Below are 26,398 nucleotides of genomic sequence, written 5' to 3'. Positions count from 1 at the left end.
TCCTGCATTAGTTCCAGGGACAGCGGATGAGTATTCCAAAACAGCCCCAGGTTCAGTGCTGATATAGTTTCAGATATGATCATGTGACTGAAATTCCTCCTTACCTTGTCTGAACATGAATTAAAATTAAAATTTAAGAGACAGCTCATGATGGACAAGGTGAGAGACTACAGAGAGCTATGGGAGGGACCTCAAACAGACATTGGTCACCTCAGACCTACACACAAGTAGGACCAGACCGAGCAACACTGGTAGAACCTAGGAAGGTGCTGAGAACATAAAACAGAACATTATAGCATTAAGACACCTCTTGAGGCACACAAGAGGCCCTGGCCAACCTGAACACATATTCACCAAATGCACCTGGACCAAGACACCTGGACCAGACGCAGGGATGAGATTGGCAAAGATGATACTCGGTGGAAAGACACCAGGGCCTGCCTGGCCATAACCAGGCTCATAACATCTGCAAACTAATTTAGTGTCTCAGCACCCACCTGTGACGTCCAGACGGAAGGAGACCTTCTGTCCCCCCGCCTCGCAGCTGTACTCCCCAGCATCCGCCTTGCCCGCCTGCTGCACCACCAGCCTCCTCTCGCAGCCCGAGGCCTCCACTCGAACCTTGGAGCCAGAGCTCAGCTTCTTCCCGTCCTTGAACCAGGTCACCTCAGTCTGGGCCTGGGCCATCGTGCAGCTCAGTGTGGCACTGGCCCCTGCCTCTGCCTTCACCTCGCTGTGAGCCTGCTGCTCCTTGGCAAATACCGCCTTGGGCTCTGGAGGGAAAACAGGGACACACAGTTGCTATAACTAAATAAAAATCTACCTTGGTTCCCAAACTCTGGTGACTCAAGGATCCTATTCTGTTAGTTTTTGATTAAGGTTTTTAACTCTGAGCAGTATATCCATTAACAATTCTTCCAGTAACTTTTTGTGAATGGTAAACTCTCTAAAGATACTTCCTGAACATGTGCTATTTAGCCTTCACTCCTGAATGACAACTTAGCAGGCCATGGAATCTGCGGCTGACAGTTATTTCCCTCAATACTTTGGGCACCATGCCATCATTGCTTTTTTGTTTCTTTTTTCTTTTCTTTTTTTGTAGAAAAGGTTTATTATTCTGTACAAGTTGATATTTAATAAACTATTGGCTACGTGTTACAGTAAATTATCAACCATCTCATTGCAATAGCATTTCCCCACCATTCAGAATCTGGAAGCAATACGCCTTTCTCAAATTATCACTTAGTATTGTCTCCCCCACCTTCAAAACACAGAAATGGGTTTTTGAATAGTAATTAGCCATTTACGGAAGCCACAGGATACAGATAGTCATTACACAAGCCACAGTTGAGGCACCTGGACAAACACTGACAATGGGTGTGGGGAAAGACGTTGGGTTTTAGAAGCAGAAGTATTAAAGGAGTTAGAATATACAGTTCATGCCTTCTGAATCCCAAATGAGGGAAAGCCCCGCTGCCGTCCTGCCAGACGCCATGTAACCAAAACATCATTCCAAGGATCAGGAACCCAAAGTGGACAATGGATTAAAGCTCCCTTATCAATACTATTTTGGAAGCATCATCAGAACAGAGATTTAATGATGAATCAGCCTGGGCTCCCTTCTGAACTGAGAATTTTACTTAGCACTAAGACTCTCAAGCATCCGAGAAAAGCTGTGAATCGGGCTTTATTCCTCCTCAAGGGAAACCGCATAGGCTTGATGACACCTGCTTACCTCCCCACGGCTCTAGTTCTGCTACCAAACAATTCAGTAATTGATCAGAATATTTAAGCAAAAAGGAAAACAAAAGCAGACTTGCAGCAACACATTCTAGACAGATGATACTTTTTTAAAATGTCAAGATAAGGAGTATTACACAGCAGAAAAAAATAATGACACTTTGAAATCTGCAGGCAAATACATGGAGCTAGAAAACATTTTGCGTAAGGTAACCCAGACCCAGAAAGATAATTATCACATGTACTCACTCATAGGTGGTTTTTAAACATAAAGCAAAGAAAACCAGCCCACAAATCACAATCCCAGAGAACTTAGACAACAATGAGGACACTAAGAGAGACATACATAGATCTAATCTACATGGGAAGTAGAAAAAGACAAGATCTCCTGAGTAAATTGGGAGCATGGGGAGAGGGTTGAAGGGGAGGGGAGAGGCAGGGAGGGGAGCAGAGAAAAATGTAGAGCTCGATAAAAATCAATTTAAAAGAGAAAAATATGACAAGATAAATGTAAATCATAAAAATCAAATGTATTCACAAAGGGACACCTATTATACGTTATGTTAAAAAAAAAAACCTAGAGACTGCAAACTGTGCATGCTTACCATAACATTTCATCTGGGAAAGGGGGTTTCTTGCAAGTATACTGCCATGGCAAAAACAATTATGTGCAAACTGCAAGGTCCCTAATAGCAGTTGAGAGTTTATATGCAGAAAGACGTCACTATCTGATCAAATATGCAAGAGAAAGAAACGCCAGAGATCACAGCACAGAACAGTAACCACCACAGGCTCCCCCTCCGCTGCTCTTCCCTGTGTGACAGTTTGACTCCTTCATTCTGGTCCTCACTTTCCCACAGTCCAGGAGTCTGAGTGATCTTCTCAACAAGTTCCTCAAAGGTACTCTGAACACCATCACAGGCTGTTGCACTTCCCTCTATGAGCAACATGAATGTTTGCGTGCAAATTTCAGGCCTTCATTTCTATCAATGTCATGATTTTCCTTACCAATTTTATTTCCAACTAGCATGGTTACTACGTCGTCTCTTGTACAGAATGTTTCCAGTCCACTTAGCCAATTATCCAGTTTAGCAAAGGTGTCTCCTCTGGGAAGATCATAAACTAATATAACTCCCTGTGCGCCTCTGTAACAGCTGGGAGTTAACGCTCTGAACCGCTCTTGACCAGCTGGATCCCACATTGCAAGTTGAGCCTCATTCCCATCCATTGAAATCATTTCACCTTAAAGTCGACACCGATTGTTGCTGCAAGTTCTGGATCAAAGGTGTCATCTGGGACCTCAGGAGCAGATGGTCAGAGTGGTCAGCACGTCCTCATCCACCCTGTGCCCACTCTACTCAGACCTGTCCCCGTCAGTGTTTCCCGACGGCCTGCGCATCTGCACCTCCGTGACCACCGTTTTTCTGTTTCTTGTCGCCCAAGTCTACACTATACCTCACAACTCCTTCTTCCTTATTTTTCATGCCTCTTAGTGTTGTAAAGTCAACCCTACAGCAGTTCTCAAACCTCAGCCTCCTCTCTGTGCTCAGAGTCACTGTCTCTCCTAACCTCATCACCTCCTGGAGTAAGGAAGAGCCTCATACCTACTCTCCTCGCCTTTGGTCTCTCCTCATCCAAATCAATTCCCCACTTAGTCTCTTAGAAGCTAAATGTATCATCTCCATGTTCCTATCTCCAAGCATCTAAAGAACAGAGGACGCTCCCCTTAGTGGACACCTCCGTGTGTCTTCAAATGCTCCCGGGTGTGTGGGATGGCCCAACAGAATAAGCGTGTGTTTTTGAATGCATTATAAATTTGAAGTTCATTTTCCATTTCTATGATAAGAGAAAATGAAGCATTAGCCCTAGTCCCCTGCCACCAAAAAAAAGGAAGAAGAAAAAGAAGGAGGAAGAGGGGGGAGGGAAGGAAGAAGGAAGGAAGGAAGGAAGGAAGGAAGGAAGGAAGGAAGGAAGGAAGGAAGGAAGGAAGGAAGGAAGGACATTTAGAATCAACCACCTTCAGAACTCTAGAAATTGGCCAATGGCTTACAGTAATCTGAAGATAAAAGACATGGTCCAGAAAAACCTAAGAATCTGGGTCACAGACGGCCAAGTGAGGAATTATATGTCACTGTTCCTCACCCTCTCTACTCCAGTGTGCTTTTGAACCCAGGGGTGCGTCTGCAGCCGCAGACAGAGCAGACCAGGTCCCCAGACAACCAGCATCATCTGATGTAAGTATGGATTTAGTCTCTGAGCATTACTGATGTATGTATGGATTTAGTCTCTGAGCCTCACTCACGGGTTGTCTCCATTAGTTCTGGGTTCACAGTGCAGAGCACTGTCCCCAGGAAGGACCGTAGGGCAACCGGAAGTCTTTGCCAAATTCCAGGCTTCCCTGGACAGTGGAGAATAGATTGTAGCAAACAGGTCTAACCAAAAGTTAAGGGATGAAATTCCACAGGGGGCTTTGGAATGTGTTGGCATCTCCTAGCATAGCAACCATGCTCAGAAGGAAAGGCCTGCACACCTGGGCAACCTCGGTGAGGGTCTGAGGTAATGCTGAGTTCAGTGTGCACCTGCTCAGGAAGTGTTACATCCAAGGCCAACAGCCACAGACCTGCCCTGTGCAGTCACAGGATGATGAATATGTCCTCAGAGATGCTCAGAGATGCCACCAACACGCAAACACTACCAGCAACAAATGTCAGTAACAATTTTAAATAAACCTTTTCTTCAAAAGAAAAGAGTATATTGGAATAAATAAAAAGTTAATTCTTTGAAAAAGATCAGTAGAACAGACTAACCACTGTCTCAACTAAGAAAAAAGAAATAGCTTGATTTAATAAAATCCAAAATAAAAGTGAAAACATCAAGACAGACTTCCCACAATTACAAAGGCTCTCAAAACACATTGTGAATGTTTGTGTCAGAAAATTAGATAACAGCCCTCCAGTGGTGGCTCACGCCTTTAATCCCAGTACTCGGGAGGCAGAGGCAGGTGGAGCTCTGTAAGTTCGAGGACAGCCAGGACTACACAGAGAAAGCCCGTCTCAAGGGGGAAAAAATAAGAAGGAAGGAAGGGAGAGAGGGAGGGAGGGAAGGAAGGAAGGAAGGAAGGAAGGAAGGAAGGAAGGAAGGAAGGAAGGAAGGAAGGAAGGAAGGAAGGAAGGAAACATAAAAACAAAAAGATAACCTAGATGAAACAAACAGCTTCCTAGGAAGCACTACCGAAACTGACCCAAGAGAAGAAGAAAAGGACAGAAAACCCAGAGAATCAGCAAAGGACTGAATCAGTAATCTAAGCTCAGAGCATTCAGATCAAAAATAAGGTGCGCAATCCACTCTATCTACAGACATGACAGCCTTGTGCCTGGAAATCCTTAGAACTTAGCTTCCAGGTTCAGCACAGTTCCGGGCATAAGATGAATACGCAGAAATCAGTCCTCCACCTGAGCATCAGCGGAGGGGCTAACAGCATCCGGTGGCTCCTGGGAGCTTACGAGCCATTTTCCTTTGGAATGTTCCCACTGGTGGATGCCCATGCCCACTGGATGGTCGTGCACATGCCCATATGGGCAGCACTGACTGAACTTAGTAGAAGAAAGAAAGGAGGACATGGGAGAGCTGTTGGATGGGGGCCAGGAGGAGCTGGAGGGAGAGAGTAGGGTGGGTAAGATCAAGATGTATACATGTGCCAAGTGATGGTGGCACACACCTTTAATACCAGCATTTGGCCTACAGAGCTAGCTCTGAAGTCCTAATCTTAAAAAGGCAGTACTCCTGAAGTTGATCTGTGTGGCCATGTAAACTATGCATCCTTACTTGGTAAAATCTGAGAAGGGACATTAAAGTTAACAGAAATTCAGAGTAACTTGGATGACCAAGATAATCTTTTTTAAAAGAAAGAGGAGGGCTGGAGAGATGGCTCAGTGGTTAAGAGCATTGCCTGCTCTTCCAAAGGTCCTGAGTTCAATTCCCAGCAACCACATGATGTCTCACAACCATCTGTAATGAGGTCTGGTGCCCTCTTCTGGCCTGTAGATATACACACAGACAGAATATTGTATACATAATAAATAAATAACTAAATAAATAAATATTTTAAAAGAAAGAGGAGCTGAAGAGGTGGCTTAGTGGTTAAGCACTGGCTGCTCTTCCAAAAGGCCTGGGTTCTATTCTCAGCACCACACTGCAGCTCACAAGGATTCATAACTACAGTTCCAGGGATCTGATGACCTATTCTGGTCTTCATGGGCACCAGGCACACATGTGGTTCACACACACACATATTCAGGCAAAACACCCATACATAGAAAATCATAAATTTTTAAGAAAATAAACAAACCAATTTTAAAAGAAAAAGAAAACAAAATTAGTGGAATTCCATTTCCAGTTTTAAAACTTACTGTACCGTCACAGTTCACCCGGGGCTAGAGACACAGCTCAGCAGTTACGAGCACGCACAGCTCCTTCAGAGGACTGGAGTTCCATTCCCAGCACACACGACAGCTCACAGCTACCTGTAACTCCAGCGCCAGGAGTCTACCGCCCTATTTGTTTCTCCTCGGGTACTGCACACATATGGTAGGTATAGAGACATGCGAGCATCTTTTTTGTTTACAGTGATTTGCCAGGCATACTGGCACATGCCTTGAATCACAGCACTTTGGAGGCGGAAGTGGACACATTTCAGAAGTTTGAGGCTAGCCTGCCCTATGTATCAAGTTCCAGGCCAGCTAAGACTGTATAGTAAGATTCTGACCCCTTCCCCACTCGGCAAAAACAGAAAAAAGTTGACAGTGGCCAGTTAAGCAAGGTCCTACCTCTCTCCCTATTCAAGCATGAACTCAAATGTATCAAAGACCTGAACATAAAACCAGACACCGTGAGACAACTAGAAGGGAGCGTGGGGAACACACCTCCGTCAGTGTATTGATATAGATAATAAATTTTGGGCTAGGACCCCAAAGCCAAAGAAAAAAAACTAATTTAGCATGCGCACGCACACACACATACACTCAGGGAGAGAGCACTAATCCTTCCATATCCTTCCTCTTTTGAAAGTTGAAGGTTTCGGTCGGAGTCCTGTGTGACCATGAGGCAGAAAGAATTTGAAAGAGGATGGCACAGAATGGAAGCCTGTGACTCTGTGATAAAAGGTCAGACAGGGTGACCCAGGGTTCAGTCCCGCTGTGACCAGACCCCTGTGCAATGGGACACGCCACCCTGGTGCCCACAGAAAGGTCTCCTTCTCCATGCTCTGGGGACCAGGCGGGCTTTTTTCTTAGCTTTGACAAGAGAACAAGCAGAGTAACACTCTGGTCTCCAGGAGCAGAGTTTCAAGCGATTCTGCACCCTGAGGGAAACCTGGCCACCTCAAAAAGAGGCCCAGATGGCCCACATGGAGATCACCGCTCTAGGGACAAGCTATTGCCAAGCAAGAGAGACCACAAAGGGAGACAAAGGACTTCCAAAACAGCACTGAGGTCAGCTCCATTGCTAAAGAAGAGACCTCTTGTCCCATACAGTCCCTTCCTTCAGGGCCATCTCAGTGAGGACGTCAGATGCAAGCACACACACAGCTTGGATTCCCAGCCCCAGTGATACCACACTGGACAGAAATGAGCCATCAGCACAGACCGCATGGTGTATTCTACCCCATGAACTAGAGACAAAAGCATACTCATTGTTCACTCCTCTGAACTTGGGGTTACTAATTACTTGTGGAGAACTATCCAATACACACCCTTGTGCAGCCTGTGCAACACACCCAGCACCTGGCCCACACTGGAATGCTTCCCCTAGGGTTGTCCCATGACATAGTCAAATTTCTAACCCACTGACCTGTGACGTCCAGACGGAAGGAGACCTTCTGTCCCCCGGCCTCGCAGCTGTACTCCCCAGCATCCGCCTTGCCCGCCTGCTGCACCACCAGCCTCCTCTCGCAGCCCGAGGCCTCCACTCGAACCTTGGAGCTGGAGCTCAGCTTCTTCCCGTCCTTGAACCAGGTCACCTCAGTCTGGGCCTGGGCCACCATGCAGCTCAGTGTGGTACTGGCCCCTGCCTCTGCCTTCACCTCGCTGCGTGTCTGCTGCTCCTTGGCAAACACCACCTTGGGCTCTGGAGGAAAAACAGGGACACACAGTTGCTATAACTAAATAAAAATCTACCTTGGTTCCCAAACTCTGGTGACTCAAGGATCCTATTCTGTTAGTTTTTGATTAAGGTTTTTTACTCTGAGCAGTATATCCATTGACAATTCTTTCAGTAACTTTTTGTGAATGGTAAACTCTCTAAAGATACTTCTTGAACAAGTACTATTTAGCCTTCACTCCTGAATGACAACTTAGCAGGCCATGGAATCTGCAGCTGACAGTTATTTCCCTCAATACTCTGGGCACCATGCCATCATTGCTTTTTTGTTTCCTTTTTCTTTTCCTTTTTTGTAGAAAAGCTTTATTATTCTGTACAAGTTGATATTTAATAAACTATTGGCTACCTGTTACAGTAAATTTAAAATCTACATGTAAAAATAGCTAATGATTCCAAGTACGAAACAAACGAGCACACAGATGAAGGAACAAAATCGGCCCAGGGTGTAAATAAGGAAGTCAGTAACACAGAAGAGACGGCCAGCAGCAAGCCTGAGAAACTGAGAAAGGACATCGAGATCATGAAAAAAATGTAAGCGATAGCAATGGAAAACTCAATAAAATAAATAATAAAATTAAAAACACACTAGAACACGAGAAAGCATTAATAATAGGGACAAATGGGGACACAAAGTCAGAGCACTATCTAGATCAGCAAGGTCACAGTGGGAAAGACCCTGGGTGGGTCAGCAGGACAGCAGAATGTCATCCAGACCCTGCACTCTCTGTGCTCAGGACAAACCCCAAGGCCTCTAAACACAGGGAAAATCACACTCCCTCATCCATCCAGAATATAGTCCAAGACCTGCAGTAGGTGCCTCAGATGCAGATAGCACCAAATACTGTGTATGTTTTTCCTGAGAAAGTTTAGTCAACAAATTAGGCTTGGTAAGAAACTCACTACAAGTACACTAAGCCAGGTATACTTGCGCACATTTACAATCTTACATTTGGGAGGTAGAGAAAAGCAGACTCCTGTGAGTTTGAGGATAGCCTGTTCTACGTAGCAAGTTCCAGGCAAGATTGCATAGTGAGACACTTTCAAAAAAATAAAGAATATATAATAATTATGAATACACATGTGGATTGTCTCAGAGGACTGACCTGTGACGTCCAGACGGAAGGAGACCTTCTGTCCCCCAGCCTCACAGCTGTACTCCCCAGCATCTGCCTGGCCCACCTGCTGCACCACCAGCCTCCTCTCGCAGCCTGAGGCCTCCACTCGAACCTTGGAGCCAGAGCTCAGCTTCTTCCCGTCCTTGAACCAGGTCACCTCAGTCTGGGCCTGGGCCACCGTGCAGCTCAGAGTGGCACTGGCCCCTGCCTCTGCCTTCACCTCGCTGTGAGCCTGCTGCCCCTTGGCAAACACCACCTTGGGCTCTGGGAGCAGATAGGGATGCACAGGGTCAGAGACACCAAACTATACATAACCCTTCTTCAGGGCCTGGGGCTCATCAGAGCCCAAGCATGGCTAGGGCAACACTTCCCATAATTGACAGATCATCATGTGATCAAACAAGGTTCTGTGTCACATGGGACCCAAGCTGCATTGCTGAAGCTTCATGTGTGGAAGATCTGGGTATGCAGGGTCTTGTCACTGCCCTGAGAAGCTGCAGGCCCACTCTGATGCTTACTGGCAGGTGAGCTACTGCAGCCCTTAAGGTCATCACTGCTAGTGTCCCTTAACAATGCCTATCCTGACAGTAGAGGACAGAACTCTGACTCTTCCCTGCCTTGGAACCACCAGAAACTTCAGGCCATCCATGGCTTCTCAGCCCTCTTACATTCAGAGACCACAAACAGCAGGAAGAGGCCCAGTTGGAAGGAACGGCCACCTCAGTCCCAAGCCAGAAACCCACATCTTTCTGGACCACAGCTGAGAGGAAGGGCAAAACAGCAAAATGCATGGAGTCAAGCAGGAAATAGTGGCTACGGTATGTGGCCTTTTCCCAGACTCAAGGACAGGGTGGAGAGGTTTAGACACACATTCATGGTCTCATGGGAATTATGACATGGTCAACAAGGGCTCCCAGAACCCTGGGACAAACAAACACTGAGGTCTAAGGACAGGGAGAACACCGGCCCAAGATAGCCGATATGTCCTAGGATAACCCCATTGAGCACAACCCTGGCACCCACCTGTGACGTCCAGACGGAAGGAGACCTTCTGTCCCCCGGCCTCACAGCTGTACTCCCCAGCATCCGCCTTGCCCGCCTGCTGCACCACCAGCCTCCTCTCGCAGCCCGAGGCCTCCACTCGAACCTTCGAGCCGGAGCTCAGCTTCTTCCCGTCCTTGAACCAGGTCACCTCAATCTGGGCCTGGGCCACCGTGCAGCTCAGGGTGGCACTGGCCCCTGCCTCTGCCTTCACCTCGCTGCGTGTCTGCTGCTCCTTGGCAAACGCCACCTTGGGCTCTGGGAACAGGCACACAAAGACACTTGTTCAGTGGTTTCTTCCAAGCCCCTAAGTCCTGGATTCTGGTTAATAAACTCTGGAATCCAGGAAACTCCCAAAGCCCCTTGCTGGCAGTGAGTGTGCAGTGTCCAGTCAGTGTGTGATGCCAGCTCCGATTGGCAGAGCATGGCGATAGGAAATCCCCAGGCCAGCCCTTCCAGGTCAAGACCGTGTTCTATTCCCTAACTTGCCCAAACACTTTCCACAGAGCAGAGGAAGGTCCCATTCATAAACACATCCCCAGTTTTCTCCACCACCTAGAAACTGACTGCACCATGATTTTTACTGTTGGAAACAGTCAAGTTTAAAAAGTCATATATATATTACTAAGAATTCTGTTGCACAGAATTTATGCATGTGTAGGTTTTTAGAGCCCATGTGAGGAACACATCTCTCTGGGAGGCAGCAAAGAGATTTTAGCTGTGGAGACATACATGGACCCCACCAGTGGTCCAGTGTGGGGAACCCCAGACCTCTCAAGGGTGGTATGCACCTATGCCAGGGCTGTAAGTCTACAGCATCTTCATGCAGGGAACAGGAGGAGATACCCTTGCCCTGCCTGGTGTCCAAAGCTGCCCTCAGCCAATGCCATATCCCCATGTCCTACTGCAAGAAGCACTGGCAAGAAGGACCCAAGCATCTTGCTGTCTTTGCCCCAGTACTCTTATACATGTGCCTCTGAGGTCCAGTTTGGCTCCCAACCACAGCATCCACAGTCACCTGCTATGTCAGTGAATAAAAAGCTATGAGGCCTACAGGGTATGGATGCAGATGGCCAGATTTAGACTACACGTGACTCTGACTCTCACCCATACCAGAGAGGTTCCAACCCCAGCTAGGAAAGCCTTCTCCCTACAGAGCTGAGCTATCCACCACCATTAACACACACACGCACGCACGCCGCATGCACACACACAGTTACTCACTGCCTAGAACCCCTCAGAGCATGCCTGGAGCTAGGGAACAGAGTCTACACATCCAGAAAGACAGTGCAGCCCCAGGACATGATGCCAGCCCCACTGCAAACCTGTGTTTACCTTGCACCAACAGCTGGTAGGCAATGCGGCTCCCACGACTAACACACTCATAGAGGCCCGCATCATCCTGCACCACATCCCGCACCAGCAGGGCTCGCCTCCCAGCTGACGCCTGCATCTCGTACTTGGGTCCTAGGGACAGCTCACGGCCATCCTTCAGCCATGTCACAGCCGCAGCCTGATCCGAGAGCTCAGCCAGCAGCTGTGCCTCCTCGTGCAACCGGGCCAGCACCTCCCGGGCAGCCACAGCAGAAAGCTTGCTGGCTAGCCCCAGAGCTGCTACAGATCAGGGATGGGAACGAAAAGACCACAAGAGAGCGGGCAAAAGGAGTCACAGGCAGTGAGGGAGAGGGGAGAGGATAGAGATAGAGAGATTAAAGGGAAAAGAGAAACTCAGGGAAAAGGGTGGATTGAAAGGAAAGCAAGTTAGTGAAAGGCAAGAGAGGAAGGGTATGAAGAGGAGGAAGAAGGGAGCAGAGAGAGGGACCATGCGGAAAGCCAGATGTAGGGGGAGTGAGACAGAGGGAGAAGGAAACAGGCAGGCAGAGAGGAAACATAGGGATAGATAGACGAGAGAATGAGAAAAGAGGCAGTCAGAGATGCCGTCCAGTCCTGGGGCATCCCGTACGCGTGTGCGTGCACGCGCGCGCGCACACACACACACACACACACACCAGCCTCAACTGCCAGTGAGCAGCCTCAAGCACCCAACTGTCCTACCCCTTTCATTGCATCGCCCTCAGACAAATCTTCTCCAAGAGACTACCTCTCCTGCCTACTATCACACTGCAGGGAAAACGGGACTCAGGGACTCGGGCCTACCTCGGACCACCATCTGGATGCTGGTTTCAATGCCATCAGCCACAAACTTCAGCTGTGCCCCATGCAATCTGGCGGGCACCTCTCTGATGGTGAGCGTATGCCGGGTACGGTCACAGCGGATCACGTAGACACTGCTGGCTTTCAAGGGCTCCCCATCCAGGAACCACTCCCCCTCGGAGGCCACCGTGAGGTCCACAGAGAAGGTGACCTCACCTCCCTCCACTGCCTCCACCGCCTTCAGAGGTGTCTTTACTGCCAGCCTGGGGACTGTAGGGTGGGTAGAAACATGGTAAGAGTTGGAGACAGGTTCTGGCTCTCCCTCCTCTGCCCTGCCCCCACATAGATGGAGTAGCTGAAGCCTGGCTCCCTGTGGCTGCTGGGTCCTGTCTTCGGATACCCCCTCCTGTATGAGGAGGCTTCAACATCCCCCAACCCGCCTAGAGAGTCCCCTTAAGATTATCATCCTGCCTCCCCTGGAGCAAGAGTCACGCTTTGGGGTCGGGTAACTCAAGGGCAGGGCAGGTGGCAGCCCCCTGTGATGCTACTAGATGGTCTCACTCACCCAAGTGGATCGTCCCTGGAAACTCAAGGTAAGGACTCTGACCAAAGTGATTGACGGCTGACACACGGAACTGGAAGTCCCCCTCCTCTGCCACACCAGCGACGGTAAACTCAGTTGTGACCAGCCATTCTGCTTCATGACACCGGCTCCATGCAAAAGCACCAAGCTTCCTTTTCTCCACCACATAACCATCGATGGTGACAGGGCGCTCCCCACGGGGTGGTGGGGACCAGCTGAGGGTCACAGAACTCTCTGTCTTGGCCTTTACCACAGGATCAGCAGGGGGGTACAGGGGAGGCCTCCTGGGCGCTGTGTGAAAGACAGGTTGAGCTCACCAACATAGAACTCCCTCCTGCCCCCCCCCCCCGCCTCGGGTCACCCAGAAAGGGAATGTCAGAACTTGAGTCTTTCCCTGGCACTGCCCTGGTGGAAGCGATGGTACCACCCACCACCAGTGGGCTCAGAAGACCCTCTCCAGACCTGCTGCCACACAGTTGCAGTGGGAAAGCCCTGCCTCAAGAAAAGAGCTTAGAATGGGGGACCCACCATCACAATTTTCTGCACCCTCGGACTTCCACTGGCAAGGGGCGCCCGCAGCACTGAGGGAGGATGGGGCAGGAGGGCCACCCAAAGACCATTCTTCCAACCCTTACCTGATACGCAGAACTGGGTGGTCGTTCGGCAGCCACCGGCCACAAAGGCCACCTCACCCATATCCTCCAAGGTGCACTGGAAGATGGTCAGTGTGTGGCACGTGCCTTCTGCGGTGATGGCTACCCGGCCCCCTGCCACCATCTCCTCCTGGTTCCTTAGCCACCGGACAGGACCCTCGGGGACATCTAGCTCCACCCAGAAGATGGCTGTGTCTCCAGTGCGCACTACAGTCTTTCGAGGCAGCTTTCTGGTCAAGTTCCCTAGAGTGGGAAGATTGCCAAGATGGTAAGACTAGCCCCTTCCCTGTGTATCCCACACTCCTTTTGCACACACCCTAATCGTGTGGCTTCCATCTCATCTCTCTTCCCATCCTGCCCCATCCTCCCACCTGCTTCACCACACACACACACACACACACACACACACATACACCCCTTCTGCCCAATCCTACCTTCTGCTCCCTTGTCTTTCCAGAACCAGACTTAATCCTAACCCTAACCTCCCTCTAACCGCTGCCAGCTTCATCTGTCCCCAGTCCCAGATCACTGTACACCTCTATGCCCTAGAACTTCCCCACCTACTGACTCACCTCTTGTGCACTTGCTCGCTCTTCTCCGTCTGTTCCACATCCTGTACCCTCTTCCTCAACTTGACCCATCACACTCTATCCGACCCCACCCCCAATCCACATCCCAGACCCCCTCTGCCCCTCCCCTTGCCTTTCTCTCAACCTGGTCCCTCTGCCCTGTCCCTCTCACCTTAGCCCTATTCACCTGCCTTTCTGCCCACACCCAATTGACTCCACCGGTACCCCTCCGACCAAGTCTGCCACCTCCACTCCCAAGCTCGTTTGCCCGCCTGGCCCCGCCCAGTGCCGCCCAGTCCCGCCCCGCCTGCCTTGGACCGAGAGCTCTGCCACCGTGCGGCTGCCCTCTGTGGTCTCGCAGATGTACACCGCGTCGTCGTCCGCGGAGACGTCGCGCACGGTGAGCCGGCGCTCGGTGCCCTCCTCCTCGATGCGGTACTTGGCGCTGGCCCACAGCCGCGTCTCCTCCTTGAACCAGGCCGCCTCGGTGGCCGGCAAGGCCACCTCACACTGGAATGTGGCAGACTCTTTCTCTCTCACCTCCAGGTCCTGCAGTCGCTTCTTGAAGGGCACCGCCGGCTCTGCGGGAGAGAGGCCGACTGGGTTATTGGGGGAGGAAGAGGGTAACACAACGGACCAAGGGATCAAAAATGTAGAGGGTGCAAGGTCGGATAGGTAAGTTGAAGAAATAGAGTAGAGAGTAAGAGAAGGAGAAAGTGGAGCACAGAAGAGACAATGGCAGGGGATATGTGAGGTGTGAGGTAGGGGTGTGGAGGAAGGAATGTAGGGATGGTGACTGGGTTCCCTATGGTGGTTCATTCCAAGAACCACCCTCACCTGTTCATTTTGAGGAACCAGAGTCGCCCAGACCTCCCACTCGGAATGCAGCAACCCGTCCCTGGCCAATCTTTGGACCAGGTTATCACCTGAGACCGTAGCTAGTGCTCAGGTAAAAGGACGAGGTGTGGGGAGTCCGGGAAAGAGCCTCACCCCTGCGCATGTGTGGAAAGGCCAGTTTGCTCACCTCGCACGACCACCAGCACGGAGCTGTAGGTCTGGCCCACGAGGTTGGAGGCTGTGCAGGTGTAGAGGCCGCGGTCCGACTGCTTGCAGAAAAGAATCTTAAGGACGAAGTTCTCTTGCTCATCCTCATACACCACGTGTCGCCGGCCCTCCGTCACCAGCTGCCCGTCCTTCTTCCACACTGTCTCGGGCTTGGGCTCGCCGGTCACAAAGCAACTGAGGCGCGCGTGTTTGCCTTCGGTCACCGTGCAGGTGCGTGTGCCGGCGCCGGGTGGGGAGGGAGGGACGCCCTCTGCGCGCATGGCCTCGCGCCGCTGCTGCAGATGCGCCAGGAGCGAGGCAGTGGAGGCTCCGGGTGGTCCGGCAGCCTCGGCGTCCGAGTCCACCACGAGCGCGGCGGCAGCGCTGGCGGAACCCAGCGGGTTCTCTGCTCGGACTTCATAGGTGCCACCGTCGCGAGGTCGCGCCGACCGGATGCGAAGCGCGCTGGCCTCTCCGTGATCTTCCACGCGCACATGGGGGGCATCGGGTGCGCCCAGGCGCCGCCCATCTTTGGACCAGCTCACGGCAGGTTGTGGTGAGCCGCCCACGCGACATCGGAAGGTAGCATCTGCGCCCTCGCGCACGCGAATGGAGGTGGGCCGCAGCAGAAAGTGGGGCGCCTGCTCAGCGCACGTGCCCTCCGTGTCTACGCGCAGGCCTACGGCGGCGAAGGCCTCCCCTATAGCGTTCCTCGCTCGACATACATACTGCCCACTGTCACCGAGCGCCAGATCCAAGATGGTGAGGCGGTATACATCCCCGTCCTGGGCCAGGCGGAAGCGTGCTCCTGCCTCCACTGGCTGCCGGTCCTTCTCCCAGCTCACATGTGGCGTGGGGTTACCCACGATCTGGCAGCTCAGCGTGGCATCCTTGCCCACAGATACCACAAAAGCCTTTGGCCGCGTCAGGAAGCGGGGCGCTCCACTGAAGGAGTGGTCCATGATAGCAGCAGGGCTGGGGGTCTACAAAGGGCAAAGATGAAGGTCGTGATGCTATTAAGATGAGCCAGTCGCTTGGGCCACATTCGGCCCTCTTCTTTATCCAGGGTTAACAGGAAAACTCAGTGGGCTACTTCCTCAATAAGCCTCATTTTCTCCTCCACTCCCAAACCAGCCTAGTAGTTCCAAAATTCAGCAGTTCCGATTAGCCCCTTTCTGTAACTTGGAAGTCTAGCATCTTCAATTACCTAAGGAACTTCCAGTCTACCCCCTACTCCAGTCTCACTACCCAAACCAGCAAGTCCTCTTGACTCCCAAGGGGACATGTTCTTCAAACAGCAGGAAAGAAAAGGAACCCTCACCTTCTCCTGAAATGAAGCTCATCCTACCGGAAGTGCCCTCTCCCATTGGGCTGCAGGTGGCCCTATAATCACTAGCACCTGTCTGCCCTCATGCTTCCAGTCTTCAGGGAAAGCCTGACCCCAGGTAAGAGCAGGGTGTGGGAAAGTGCAGCCAATGGCTACAAAGGCTAGCGAGAGAGTCCCTATGGTCTGGGGTCAGTACGGACAGCTTCTCTCTACGAGAGCTGGGGCCCAGCTAGGCCTAACTTAGCCTGGGGCCTGATGGCCAGGTCACACTACTCAGTCCTTAGCACAGTCCTGCCAACTTGGACCCTCTGCAAGAATGAGATTGCACGCCTCAGCCCTCCTAGGAATCATCGGCACCCAGATAACATTGACCTCTGCCCGATCGAGGCTCAGCCCCTGCCAGCCAGCCTCTGATCCAGTGAGTGGATGAGACTCTGCCTGCACCGGGTCTTATATAAGAACAGTGGGCACCAGGGCTGGCTCAACAGGCTCACCTCCTCCACCCCTGGCAGACATGAGCACCCCTGCGCAGAGACCTTAACCACCGCCTCTGCATCTGCCCCGCTTTACCAGAGCTTGCTGGGCTGCCTGCGATGGGGCCAGCCCGTGGATGGGTTTATATTCCCCCCGACCCTCCAGTTCCAAGTCCTGTGATTCAGGTAGCTAATCCCCCTAATCCTCTTCAGGAGGCTGACTCTGGACTAGGACGGAGCTGCACTGGCCTGTTTGCTGACTCACCGTCCAGTCAGCACCTCTGTCCCCCACCCACAGACAGGCCTCATCTCTTAAGGTTAGGATAGCCATCGGGCAGCACCTACTGGGGTCTGTGAGCAGACCCTGGAACCGCCTTCTGGCATCTATTCCATAGAAGGTCTGCCTTCCCATCAGTATTAAGGTCCTGGTATCAGAGGTCTTTCTGGCCTCCATACTCAGTCTGTGGGTTCCTGGGAGCACGGCAGGGCATCTTATGAGTCTACCAACCATCCTATACATAGCCTGGGGTGACCCAGCCTGGAACACATAAACCAGAATATGCAAGCAGCCTGGCACACACATGTTTCAGGGGAGCTGGGCCCAGCCTCAGCAGCTGCACAGGCCCTGGAGAGGCGAGAGTAATTGGAGTTCTCCTAGCCCCCCACAGATGGTGCCCCTGGGTCTCACTGTCTGCTCAAGACCTGGTTCCCTCTGCAACTATGTTACCAGTCAGTCACACACCAAGGCACTGGCCACTATCATGGGGTCAGAATGACAGCCTCAGAGCCACTCAGCCCCCCTGACAAGCAGGTCTAAGGCCAGAGAGAGGCTCCTGGAACTGGGTGTCTGTTCTCTTTTCTTTCCTACAGATGAGGAAACCGAGACTGTGACAGAAGCTTCAGGAAATCTATCCCACACAGGCCCCTCCTCTCTCACCTGGTTTGGGCTAGAGGTACTGGACGTGTGTGCTAAGCAGGGGACTGTCCAGGTGACCACCCCATCCTCTCAAAGAAGCCTCTTCCTCCTCAGAAGTCAGCTCTTCCTCAACCCCTAGAGGACTTCTCCAACCCAGCAGGTGCTGTGGACCCCACTACTGCCCAGGGGGGTTTGCAGGAGCCCCTGCCACTGGCTCATTCAACTGGCCACACCACCCACATCCTCCACCCTCCACAACTTTAACAGAACTTGGCTACTTTGATTCTTGCAGTGTGGACCAGTTTTCCGGATGAACCCAGTGGGAGGTGACAAACAGACACTGGCCAGAAGCAGAGGCTAATCCCTCCCTGGAACTCCACCTTGCTGACCCTCTCCCTCCTCTCCAGCACTCCGAGAACAGAACCAGCAGGCCTGTGGCCCCTGTGCCCTTCTAGAGCGGATTTCCAAGGGCAGCCCCTGAGCTCAGCCTCACCTTAGACCCTGGGACTGTGGCTTCCCCCGCTCCCCGGGAAATTCTTTCCCGGAGTCAGGTGTCAGTGCCCCTCTGGCTGTCCCCTCCACTGAGCCAACAGGCCCAAAATAGCCCCAGCTGTCAGCGGGCATCCATCTCGGAAGAGCTGGGGGCAGGGCCACCAGACCCCCAGGCAGCAAGAAGACTGGGGGTAACCGGGCCAGTGGTTGCACAGTATCAGCCTCAACCCTCCCAAATCCCTGAGGGCAAATTGTCCCTTCCCATTCTGAGGTCTCAACTCAGAGTCACAGAAGGACCCAGCTCTGGCATTCAGCCCACTGTCATCTCAGGGAGTGGCTCAGGTTAACCAAGCCCCTAAGATCCCCATGTTCCACAAACCACCGTGACCTTCAGTCCATCTGACCTCCAGGAGCAAGAGTGGGCCCTCCAAGCAGCTCTGCCTCCTCACCTGTGTGTACCTGGGCTGGGGGCAGCGTCCAGGGGTTGGGGCAGCGCCCAGGCAAGGGGCACAGATGGTGAGTTAGGGGCTGCTGGGTCTTGCCTCCTTCCTGGGGCCCAGGCCGACGTGGTTCCCACCCAGCAGCCCACACTCCAGCCGGTCCTCAGACTGGACAGGGACGAAAGGACAGGCAAATGCTGTCAGCTGAAGAAGGCTGGGCCCGCCCCTGCCCCACCCCCGTTTCTGGTCAGCCCAGCCCAGCCCAGCTCCAAAATAGCCCCTGGTGTCACAGTCCAGGATTCAGTTTCACCCTCAGTCCCAAGGAGGCAAAGGGCAGGTGGTCAGGGGCAGGAAGATGCCTGTGTCCTCCCACTGTGATGTGGGCAGCAGAGTTGGTCTAGCTTTCCTCAGACCAGCATCCTGGAGTGTGGTAGAGGACTGAGCATAGGGTCCCAGGATGGTGTCAAGAGGGTCCAGTAAGCAGTCCTGAGGACAAAACTTGACTGACCATGAAGGGGACCCAGGCCCACCACACAGAATCAGGTCAACATCTAAGGGGTCACAAGACCACACAGGGGTCTAGAATCGGCCCGAGGGGACACAAATCAACCCAAAGACCCAGGAGCACTCTATTTATTTTTATTGTATACGCATTGGTATTTTGCCGGCATGTATGTCTGTGTGAGCTTGTTGGATCTTGGAGTAACAGACAGCTGTGAGCTGCCATGTGGGTGCTGGGAATTGAACTCAGGTCCTCTGGAAGAGCAGTCAACAGTGCTCTTAACTGCGGAGCCATTTCTCCAATTCCCCTCCCCCGCCAAGCACTTTAAAGGAACCCATGGGCACCCAAGAAAACCCACAACTGCCTTAAGAAGGATCAGGGATCAAGTTTACCCCAAGGGGACTAGAACAGTCTGCTTTCCTCCCCACCTGGCCTACCTAGGACCCAGTAGTATAAGGGAATGGCCATTAGCTATACACTGGTCCCTGACTCACCTACTCTGCCCTGTCCACACCTAGAACCCAGGCAACCTTGGTCCCCATGCCATGCTCAGGCTGGCTTGGGTCTGTGGTGGCCTTAAATGAGAGTGGAACCCTAATAAGAACCAACCTAGCCAGGGCCATGGGCTCTGAAGCTGGGATTGAGCTGAGCACTGACTGCCTTATGCCCCGGGCGGGGCTGTTAATTCTTCCACTGTGGACTTTGGCAGTATCTGCTGCTTCGTGTCCTAAGCAGGACTGCCCATTCCCCCAAACTTGGAGTAGATTCTGCCCAGGGAGAAGATGAGCTGGCAGCCTGGGGTTGGAGGTAGCTGGTGGGATCCTTGGTCTTTCGGAACCCTTAGGAGACAGTATTGGGGAAGGCATACAGTTCTTCCTGCCAGCCCCACTTAAGGACATGGGGAGTCAAGGCGAAATGCCAAGGCTTGTCTTCTGGGGCCCACACTCTATAGCTGCCCCCACTTGCCAGTTCTGTGGGACCCAGGCTGGGAGCTACTTCATCCCTCCACTCTGGCCCCTATTCTGGAGCCAAGGTCAGTGTTCTGTGTCCTTGCCTGTACTCCGAGCCTGTGGTAAGGGTTCTCTTCCGATAGTATCCCCAATCCTCACCTGACAGAGAGGGCAAGAGGACTCTTGGGGTTCCTGTGTGGGCACATTCATTCTTCGCACAAGTTTCCCTTTTCATGGCCTCCAGACCCCCCAAAAGCCCCACCTCTAACATGAATACCACAGGGGAGGGGCTTTAGCATTAGAATTTCAAAGGACAAAGCACCTAATCTCCATGAGGAAAGAGAAATGGAAGACACCAGGTCCAGGAGCAAGCCCCTGGAAGCTATGGCTGATGCATGTACATGAGCTCTTATGGGTGTGAGTGTGTGGTGGGTGAGTGTAAATGTCTGCGCAGCTGTTAGGTCACGTGTGTGCGTGGGTATGGAGACATCAGCTTATGTGGAGGCATGCATGCCTCACGCCATCCCAGGGCATGCATGGAAGGACACAGGAAACTATTGAGCTCCCCGACTACTTCCAGGGCCTCCTGGGAAAGTGGGATCTTCTTTTTCTTGAGTGATACCATTCAGGGTTTTGTTTTCGTAGCCTGAATTGGCCTTAAACTCACTCATGGTCCTCCTGCTTCAGCACTCAGTCTCCTGAGTGCTGGTATTTCAAGTACATGGTACCAGGCCCAGCTCCTCCTAAATTCAGGGTGGTCCTAGGTTCTGTTGGTCTTCACGCTTACTTCAATGGCTCATCCATGAAGTACCATTCTGGCTAAGTTTTCTGCCTCCCATCTGGGTCTAAGTGATGCTTGCACCAAAACTTCCTGAAGCTGCAGTGGACCCTGCAGACCTGTGCATTTCCCACCCATCAAAGTCCACAGGACTCAGTGCTCAGCCCAGGATCTGCCCCATTCCTTGCTTGCATCCTTTGACAAACCAACTGTTTCCTGAGCCTCTCTCATCATTGCGGAGTATAATAGAGAAACAGATTCTTTTGACTCCAGACCCACGGAGAGATACCAGTTCCCACAGGAATGCACGTCCAGGGATTTTCACAGCTGAGATGTGTTAAAGGAGAATGGTCGTACATACTATGAGACAGAGGCTGGAGACAAACAGGACCGTCACTAAGCTGTCACAGCTCCAAAGTGAATCAATCAACGAAGGGTTTCTACAAGGCCTGGACTCCTTCCTCCGATTCCTGTTCTATAGCTCCTCCTCCCTCTCTTCTATGACTCCTCCTCCTCTCTGACTGTGTCCTCCCACTCTGTGCTCCTGTTTCTGTAACCCCTCCCCTTCGCAGCACTGCCCTTCTCCAGTCTCTCCTTGATACTTCCCTTCTGGACAGTCTGTTTGAAAGAGGAACTTTCCTGCTTGGGAGCTAGCACTTGAAGTGGCTTGTGCCCCTGTGTCCTCAGGATGTAGATCACCTCTCTGTCTCTGTGTGCATTTGTGCTTCTGTCTATCTAGTCAGGAGCCTGGCCACTTCTCTACCCCAGCGAGGACATTCACACTAATGCTGAGTCTGAGTAACACATGCAAAACCCAAACTCATCCTCCCCCAACAGCTCTCCCCATTGCCCCTTTGCCAGACCCTAGCACTTACTTTGCCTGTCTGGATTTTTTATCTATTTTATTACTCTACACTCGAGTGAGAAATCTGGCACCTGTCCCTCCGTATCCTCTTCCATCCAAGCACTCGATAATAACAGAATTTTGTATTAAGTAGAATGGCACTCCACTCTGTAAGTACGTTTAACCCCCATTTAATATCTGGATTCGTTATACTCAGATTCAGACACATTCAGGTTGAAAATATTTTTTAAAAAAACTGACAGTGGTGGTATGCACCTTTAATCTCAGCCCACAAGAGGCAAAGACAGTTGAATTTCTATGAATTTGAGGCTAGCCTGGTCTACATAGTGAGTTCCAGGACAGCCAATGATACACAGTGAGACTCTGTCTTAAAAGCAAACTAAAAAAAGTATTGTCTGTCTTGAACAGATATGAACTATTTTTGTCATTAATTTCTAAGCAAGACAGACAGCTATTTACACAGCTTTTACATTTTATTGGGCATTCCCTGTCAGCTAGAGATAAACTAAAATACAGGAGAGAAGCTGGATATCGTGGCACAAAGCTATATAGCCCAGCACTAGAAAGCTGAAGCAGGACTGGGTGTGAGGCTAGCACAGGCTGTGTTGTAAGTCCCTGTATTAAAAAGCCAAGGGAAGAAGGGGTAAGGAAGCGGGGAGTGAGAGAGGGAACAAGAGAGGAAAGAAGGATATATGGAATTTCTTTACAACCCCTAAGACATTCTGAATCAAGGACTTGAACATTTGTGGATTTTGGCAGCAGCTCCTGAAACAAATTCCCTAAGGATATCAAATGACAACAGTACACACTGCTTTATTTTTTTATTGATCAGTTGATGAACACAGGGCTGTTTCCGTTCCTTGACTGCTGTGACCACACTGCAGCCCACGCAAGAATGTGGAGGCCTCTCAGGCTAATTTCTTTTTGTTTGGCTATATCCCCAGGATAGGCATTGCTGGATTAATGGTGGACATAGTTCTAACTTTTTAAGAAACAGAGGAAATACAGACCAAAAATGTGCAAAAGATAAAAGGCGAGCACATTCTTTCTATTCTATTACATAGCCCCGTGTCCTGTGTGTCGACTTCAGTTCCCAGAGGGTCCAGCTGAAGTGCCCTCACGTGTGTGCAGGGAGGGAAGGTGATGACGCTCATTAGTTTGGTCACAAATTCTTCTCTAGTGTGCACACACACCAGCTCATCCCATTTCCTTCTAAAAGGCACGTGATCTTTGTGAGGTACACCTCAGAAAAGACGCTGGAGTCTAAGAAAATAAATTTAGGCAGAAACCAACAAAATTTCGACTGTAGGGATTCTGGAGCCCTTTCCTACATGTACGTCTAATATGATAGGATGGGGTGTCTGTGCAAAAGCTGTGTACTCTGGAGAAGTTCATGTTTAATTCCATCCTGGGTATTTTATTTGGGAAGCATTTTCAGGGCTTGGTTGCCTCATGGATGTCGCTCATCTGGCAAATACCTGTTCCCAACACAGGAAACAAAGGCCCACAGCCACACACTCACCTTCCAGTGCCCTTTCAGGTCAGGCTCTTAGCATACATTCCCAAGGAACAGTGCCTCCAGCTTACAACAGACCAAGGCTAAACCAGTTTCTCCTGAGTGAAAAATGAGGACCAGCCCTGGGTCCAAGGGACAGGTGCACTCAATGCCTTGTCACCCCTGGATGGGGTCCTGGCTCAGAAAATCCAATTAGTGGGGAAAGGCACAAGATACAAACAAGCCCTGGAGTAAGAAAAAAAGCCAGGCGGTGGTGGTGCAGGCCTTTAATCCCAGCACTTGGGAGACAGAAGCAGGTGGATCTCTGTGAACTGGAAGCCAGTTTAGTCTACTTATCAAGTATCAGACCATTCAAGACTAAATAATGAGATGAGACAGAGAGAGAGAGAGAGAGAGAGAGAGAGAGAGAGAGCAGCACAACAGGGTGGCAGTGGTGATGGTGCACACTTTTAATCCCAGCACTCAGAAGGCAGAGGCGGGCAGATCTCTGAGTTCGAGACCAGACTGGTCAACAAAGCTAGTTCTAGAACAGTTAGGGCTACACAGAAACCCTAACAGAAAAAAAAAAGCTGGGTGTGATGTTGTACACCTTTAGATCTTTGAGTTCGAGGCCAGCCTGGTCTACAAAGCAAGTTCCAGAACAGCCAGAACTACACAGAGAGATCCTGCCTCAAAAAAACAAAGAAATAAAAGGAAACAAAGCAGGTGTCAATCCTGGAGGTGAAATGCCCGACAGCTAAAATGACACATTCACTGAAGGGTTCAGTGGAGATTTTATGTACCGAAAGAATCGGTGACGATCGGTGACGCTGTAGATAGCCTGAAAGTACACAACCTAAAGAAATAAGGAATATACTGAACAAGGAAAGGAAACTGAGACTTAGTACAATGGAAGAACCATGAAACACATCAACACACATGCAACAGAACAAGTCATCGGAGACAAGGAAAGCTGAAGGAGGCTTACAGCCAGGAGACAGACAAGGAAGACATAGAAGTGCTAGCCGCCCAGTCTGATCAGTACACACTGTCTTCATGAGTCAAATCATCACACTAGACCACACACATGTGTGTAATTAAAATAATAATTACATTTAAAACAGAGTAGGAATCATTTCTTCTCTTGGGCCGGCAAACAGCTCAGCAGGTAAAAGTGCTGGCTGGGAGGCTGAAAAGCTCGAGTTTGGTTCTCAGGACTCACATGGTGGAAAGGAGACACAAACTCCTGGACGTTGTCCTCTGAGCTTCACGTTTTACACACACACACATATGCACACACACATGCACATTTTATTTTGTTAGTTCTTAAACTTTTTTATCAAAACAAAATTAAATGTGACAGATCATCTAGAGTCCCTTTGTCTGTGTGTGTCTGTGTGTGTGTGACTGCCTAACCTGTCGTACCCTAACCAGGGCAGGGGCAGCGAGTTATGGATTTCATGGGAAAAGGACAAGTCACCCTAGCCCTCGTTACAGCAACCTGCCATGTGACTTTTCCCGGGAGATGTGAACAATTGTCTATTCACCCCATATAGGGCACCCATGACAGAGCAAAGAACCATTCACACAATTGTATCTTGGCGAAACAATGAGTTCATTGGGGCTATTTACAGGAGCATGAACGACTCACAGAAGGCTACAGCACTAAAAGCCCATTGAACAATGGGTAACGAGTCTCAAAGCTGCCCCCTTGGAGCTCCCTATTCCAGTTTCTATGTAACTGTACATAGAAGTTTTATATATGTATCTAATTGGGGAGGGGACTTGGGAGCCTCATAACATGTCTTAGCTTCCTGATCTAAGAATCCCCCCTTCTTCCAGAAGGAAATCTTCCAATTAAATGGAAATATCCACACAACAGAACAAAAACCAGAAATCTTTGAAAAATGCTAAATTGCAGCATTCAAATAAAGTCAATTTGCATAAAACTATGACGATCCTGACAGACACTTTAACTAGTGTCCCACTGGTAGGGAGTCTGAGGTTCTTGGATGAATTCTGCACATTTCCTCCCGGATCTGTTTCCTTGTGATATCCAGGAGGAATTCTGTTGTGGAGACCAAGTGCAGAATCTGAAAATGACCAACTTGGTAAAACGTTCCATGAGAAAATTGTGTTTAAATATTTAAACAACTTTAAGGAAACACAAGAACATTAAGAATCCATCTTATGTTGGCTAAAACAGATGTCAAGAAAAAAACTACTTTGGGCAAAAGAATGTAGCAAGGCTTTGAAAGGGCTTGCGAAAACCTTTCTGACAAGTCCAAGGGAGACAAACCACAGGAGGCCTTGTACCAGCACCAGCCGCACCAGCACCAGCCACATCAGCACCAGCATCAGCACCAGTCGCACCAGCACCAGCCACATCAGCACCAGCATCAGCACCAGCCGCAACAGCACCAGCCACATCAGCACCAGCACCAGCACCAGCCGCATCCGCACCAGCACCAGCACCAGCTGCACCAGTACCAGCCACATCAGCACCAGCACCAGCACCGGCCGCAATAGCACCAGCTGCACCAGCACCAACCGCACCAGCACCAGTCATTGCTCCCCAGTCATAGTTTAAAAGTGGAGTCAGTGGAACTAGGAGCTGTCATGGAAGAGGATGCCACTTTTCATCCCAACAGCAGCTAAGGCTAGGGCTGCACAGATTCCGAGGAGAGAGACTGACAGTCACAATTAACTGGGTGACTTAATTGGGCAACCTTTCAATTCCATCACAGTTAGAAAGTGGCACTTCCTACTCCCACGTCCTACCAAGTGACTCAGAACAACCTGGGTCTCAGATCACTCAGAAGCGCTTCAAGTGCCAAACGTAATGTTCCAGACATCAGGTTCTAGCCATCATCGGGTCATTCTTCATCCTGTGCTTTTCTTATCCTTAGCTGGGCTGAGGGGTGCCTCAGACAAGACCAACGGTAGACACACCATCAAGGTGCCCAGGACTTAGAGGGCTCCTGATAACTAAGCTTCTCAGGAAGTGGAGAGCACAGCACAGGAACAGGAAAGTCATAGTAAATGGGCAGATTCAGGAGGCAGAGAAGAAAGGATGTTCCAAAAAGTGAACTGAGGAGGATCACA

General features: G+C 50.7%; 1 protein-coding gene and 1 pseudogene across 10 annotated transcripts in view; both read right to left on the bottom strand.

Annotated features, from left to right (window-relative positions):
• Positions 1-18,884, bottom strand: part of Obscn (obscurin, cytoskeletal calmodulin and titin-interacting RhoGEF) — a 151,128-nt gene extending 132,244 nt beyond the window's left edge. For 9 of the 10 annotated variants that reach the window (XM_087910583.1, XM_087910584.1, XM_087910586.1 and 6 more), the window contains exons 1-8: positions 13,425-13,681; positions 12,772-13,080; positions 12,210-12,476; positions 11,388-11,666; positions 10,035-10,310; positions 9,000-9,275; positions 7,588-7,863; positions 498-773 (exon numbers count right to left, since the gene is read on the bottom strand). In XM_087910583.1, the coding sequence (XP_087766709.1) occupies positions 498-773; positions 7,588-7,863; positions 9,000-9,275; positions 10,035-10,310; positions 11,388-11,666; positions 12,210-12,476; positions 12,772-13,080; positions 13,425-13,566 (2,101 nt within the window). In that variant the 5' untranslated portion in view covers positions 13,567-13,681. Of the gene's footprint in view, positions 1-497; positions 774-7,587; positions 7,864-8,999; positions 9,276-10,034; positions 10,311-11,387; positions 11,667-12,209; positions 12,477-12,771; positions 13,081-13,424; positions 13,686-14,322; positions 14,593-15,035; positions 16,039-18,712 lie in introns of those variants that run through there. The other variant, XM_087910592.1, reaches the window with a different exon arrangement.
• LOC148120938 (ras-related protein Rab-18 pseudogene) lies at positions 2,504-3,224 on the bottom strand (annotated as a pseudogene).
• Positions 18,885-26,398: the final 7,514 nt, after the last annotated feature.

This window comes from Myodes glareolus, chromosome 9, assembly GCF_982192425.1.
Source record: "Myodes glareolus chromosome 9, mMyoGla1.1, whole genome shotgun sequence".
Lineage (NCBI taxonomy): Eukaryota > Metazoa > Chordata > Mammalia > Rodentia > Cricetidae > Myodes > Myodes glareolus.
This window is presented reverse-complemented; position numbering and strand designations above follow the sequence as displayed.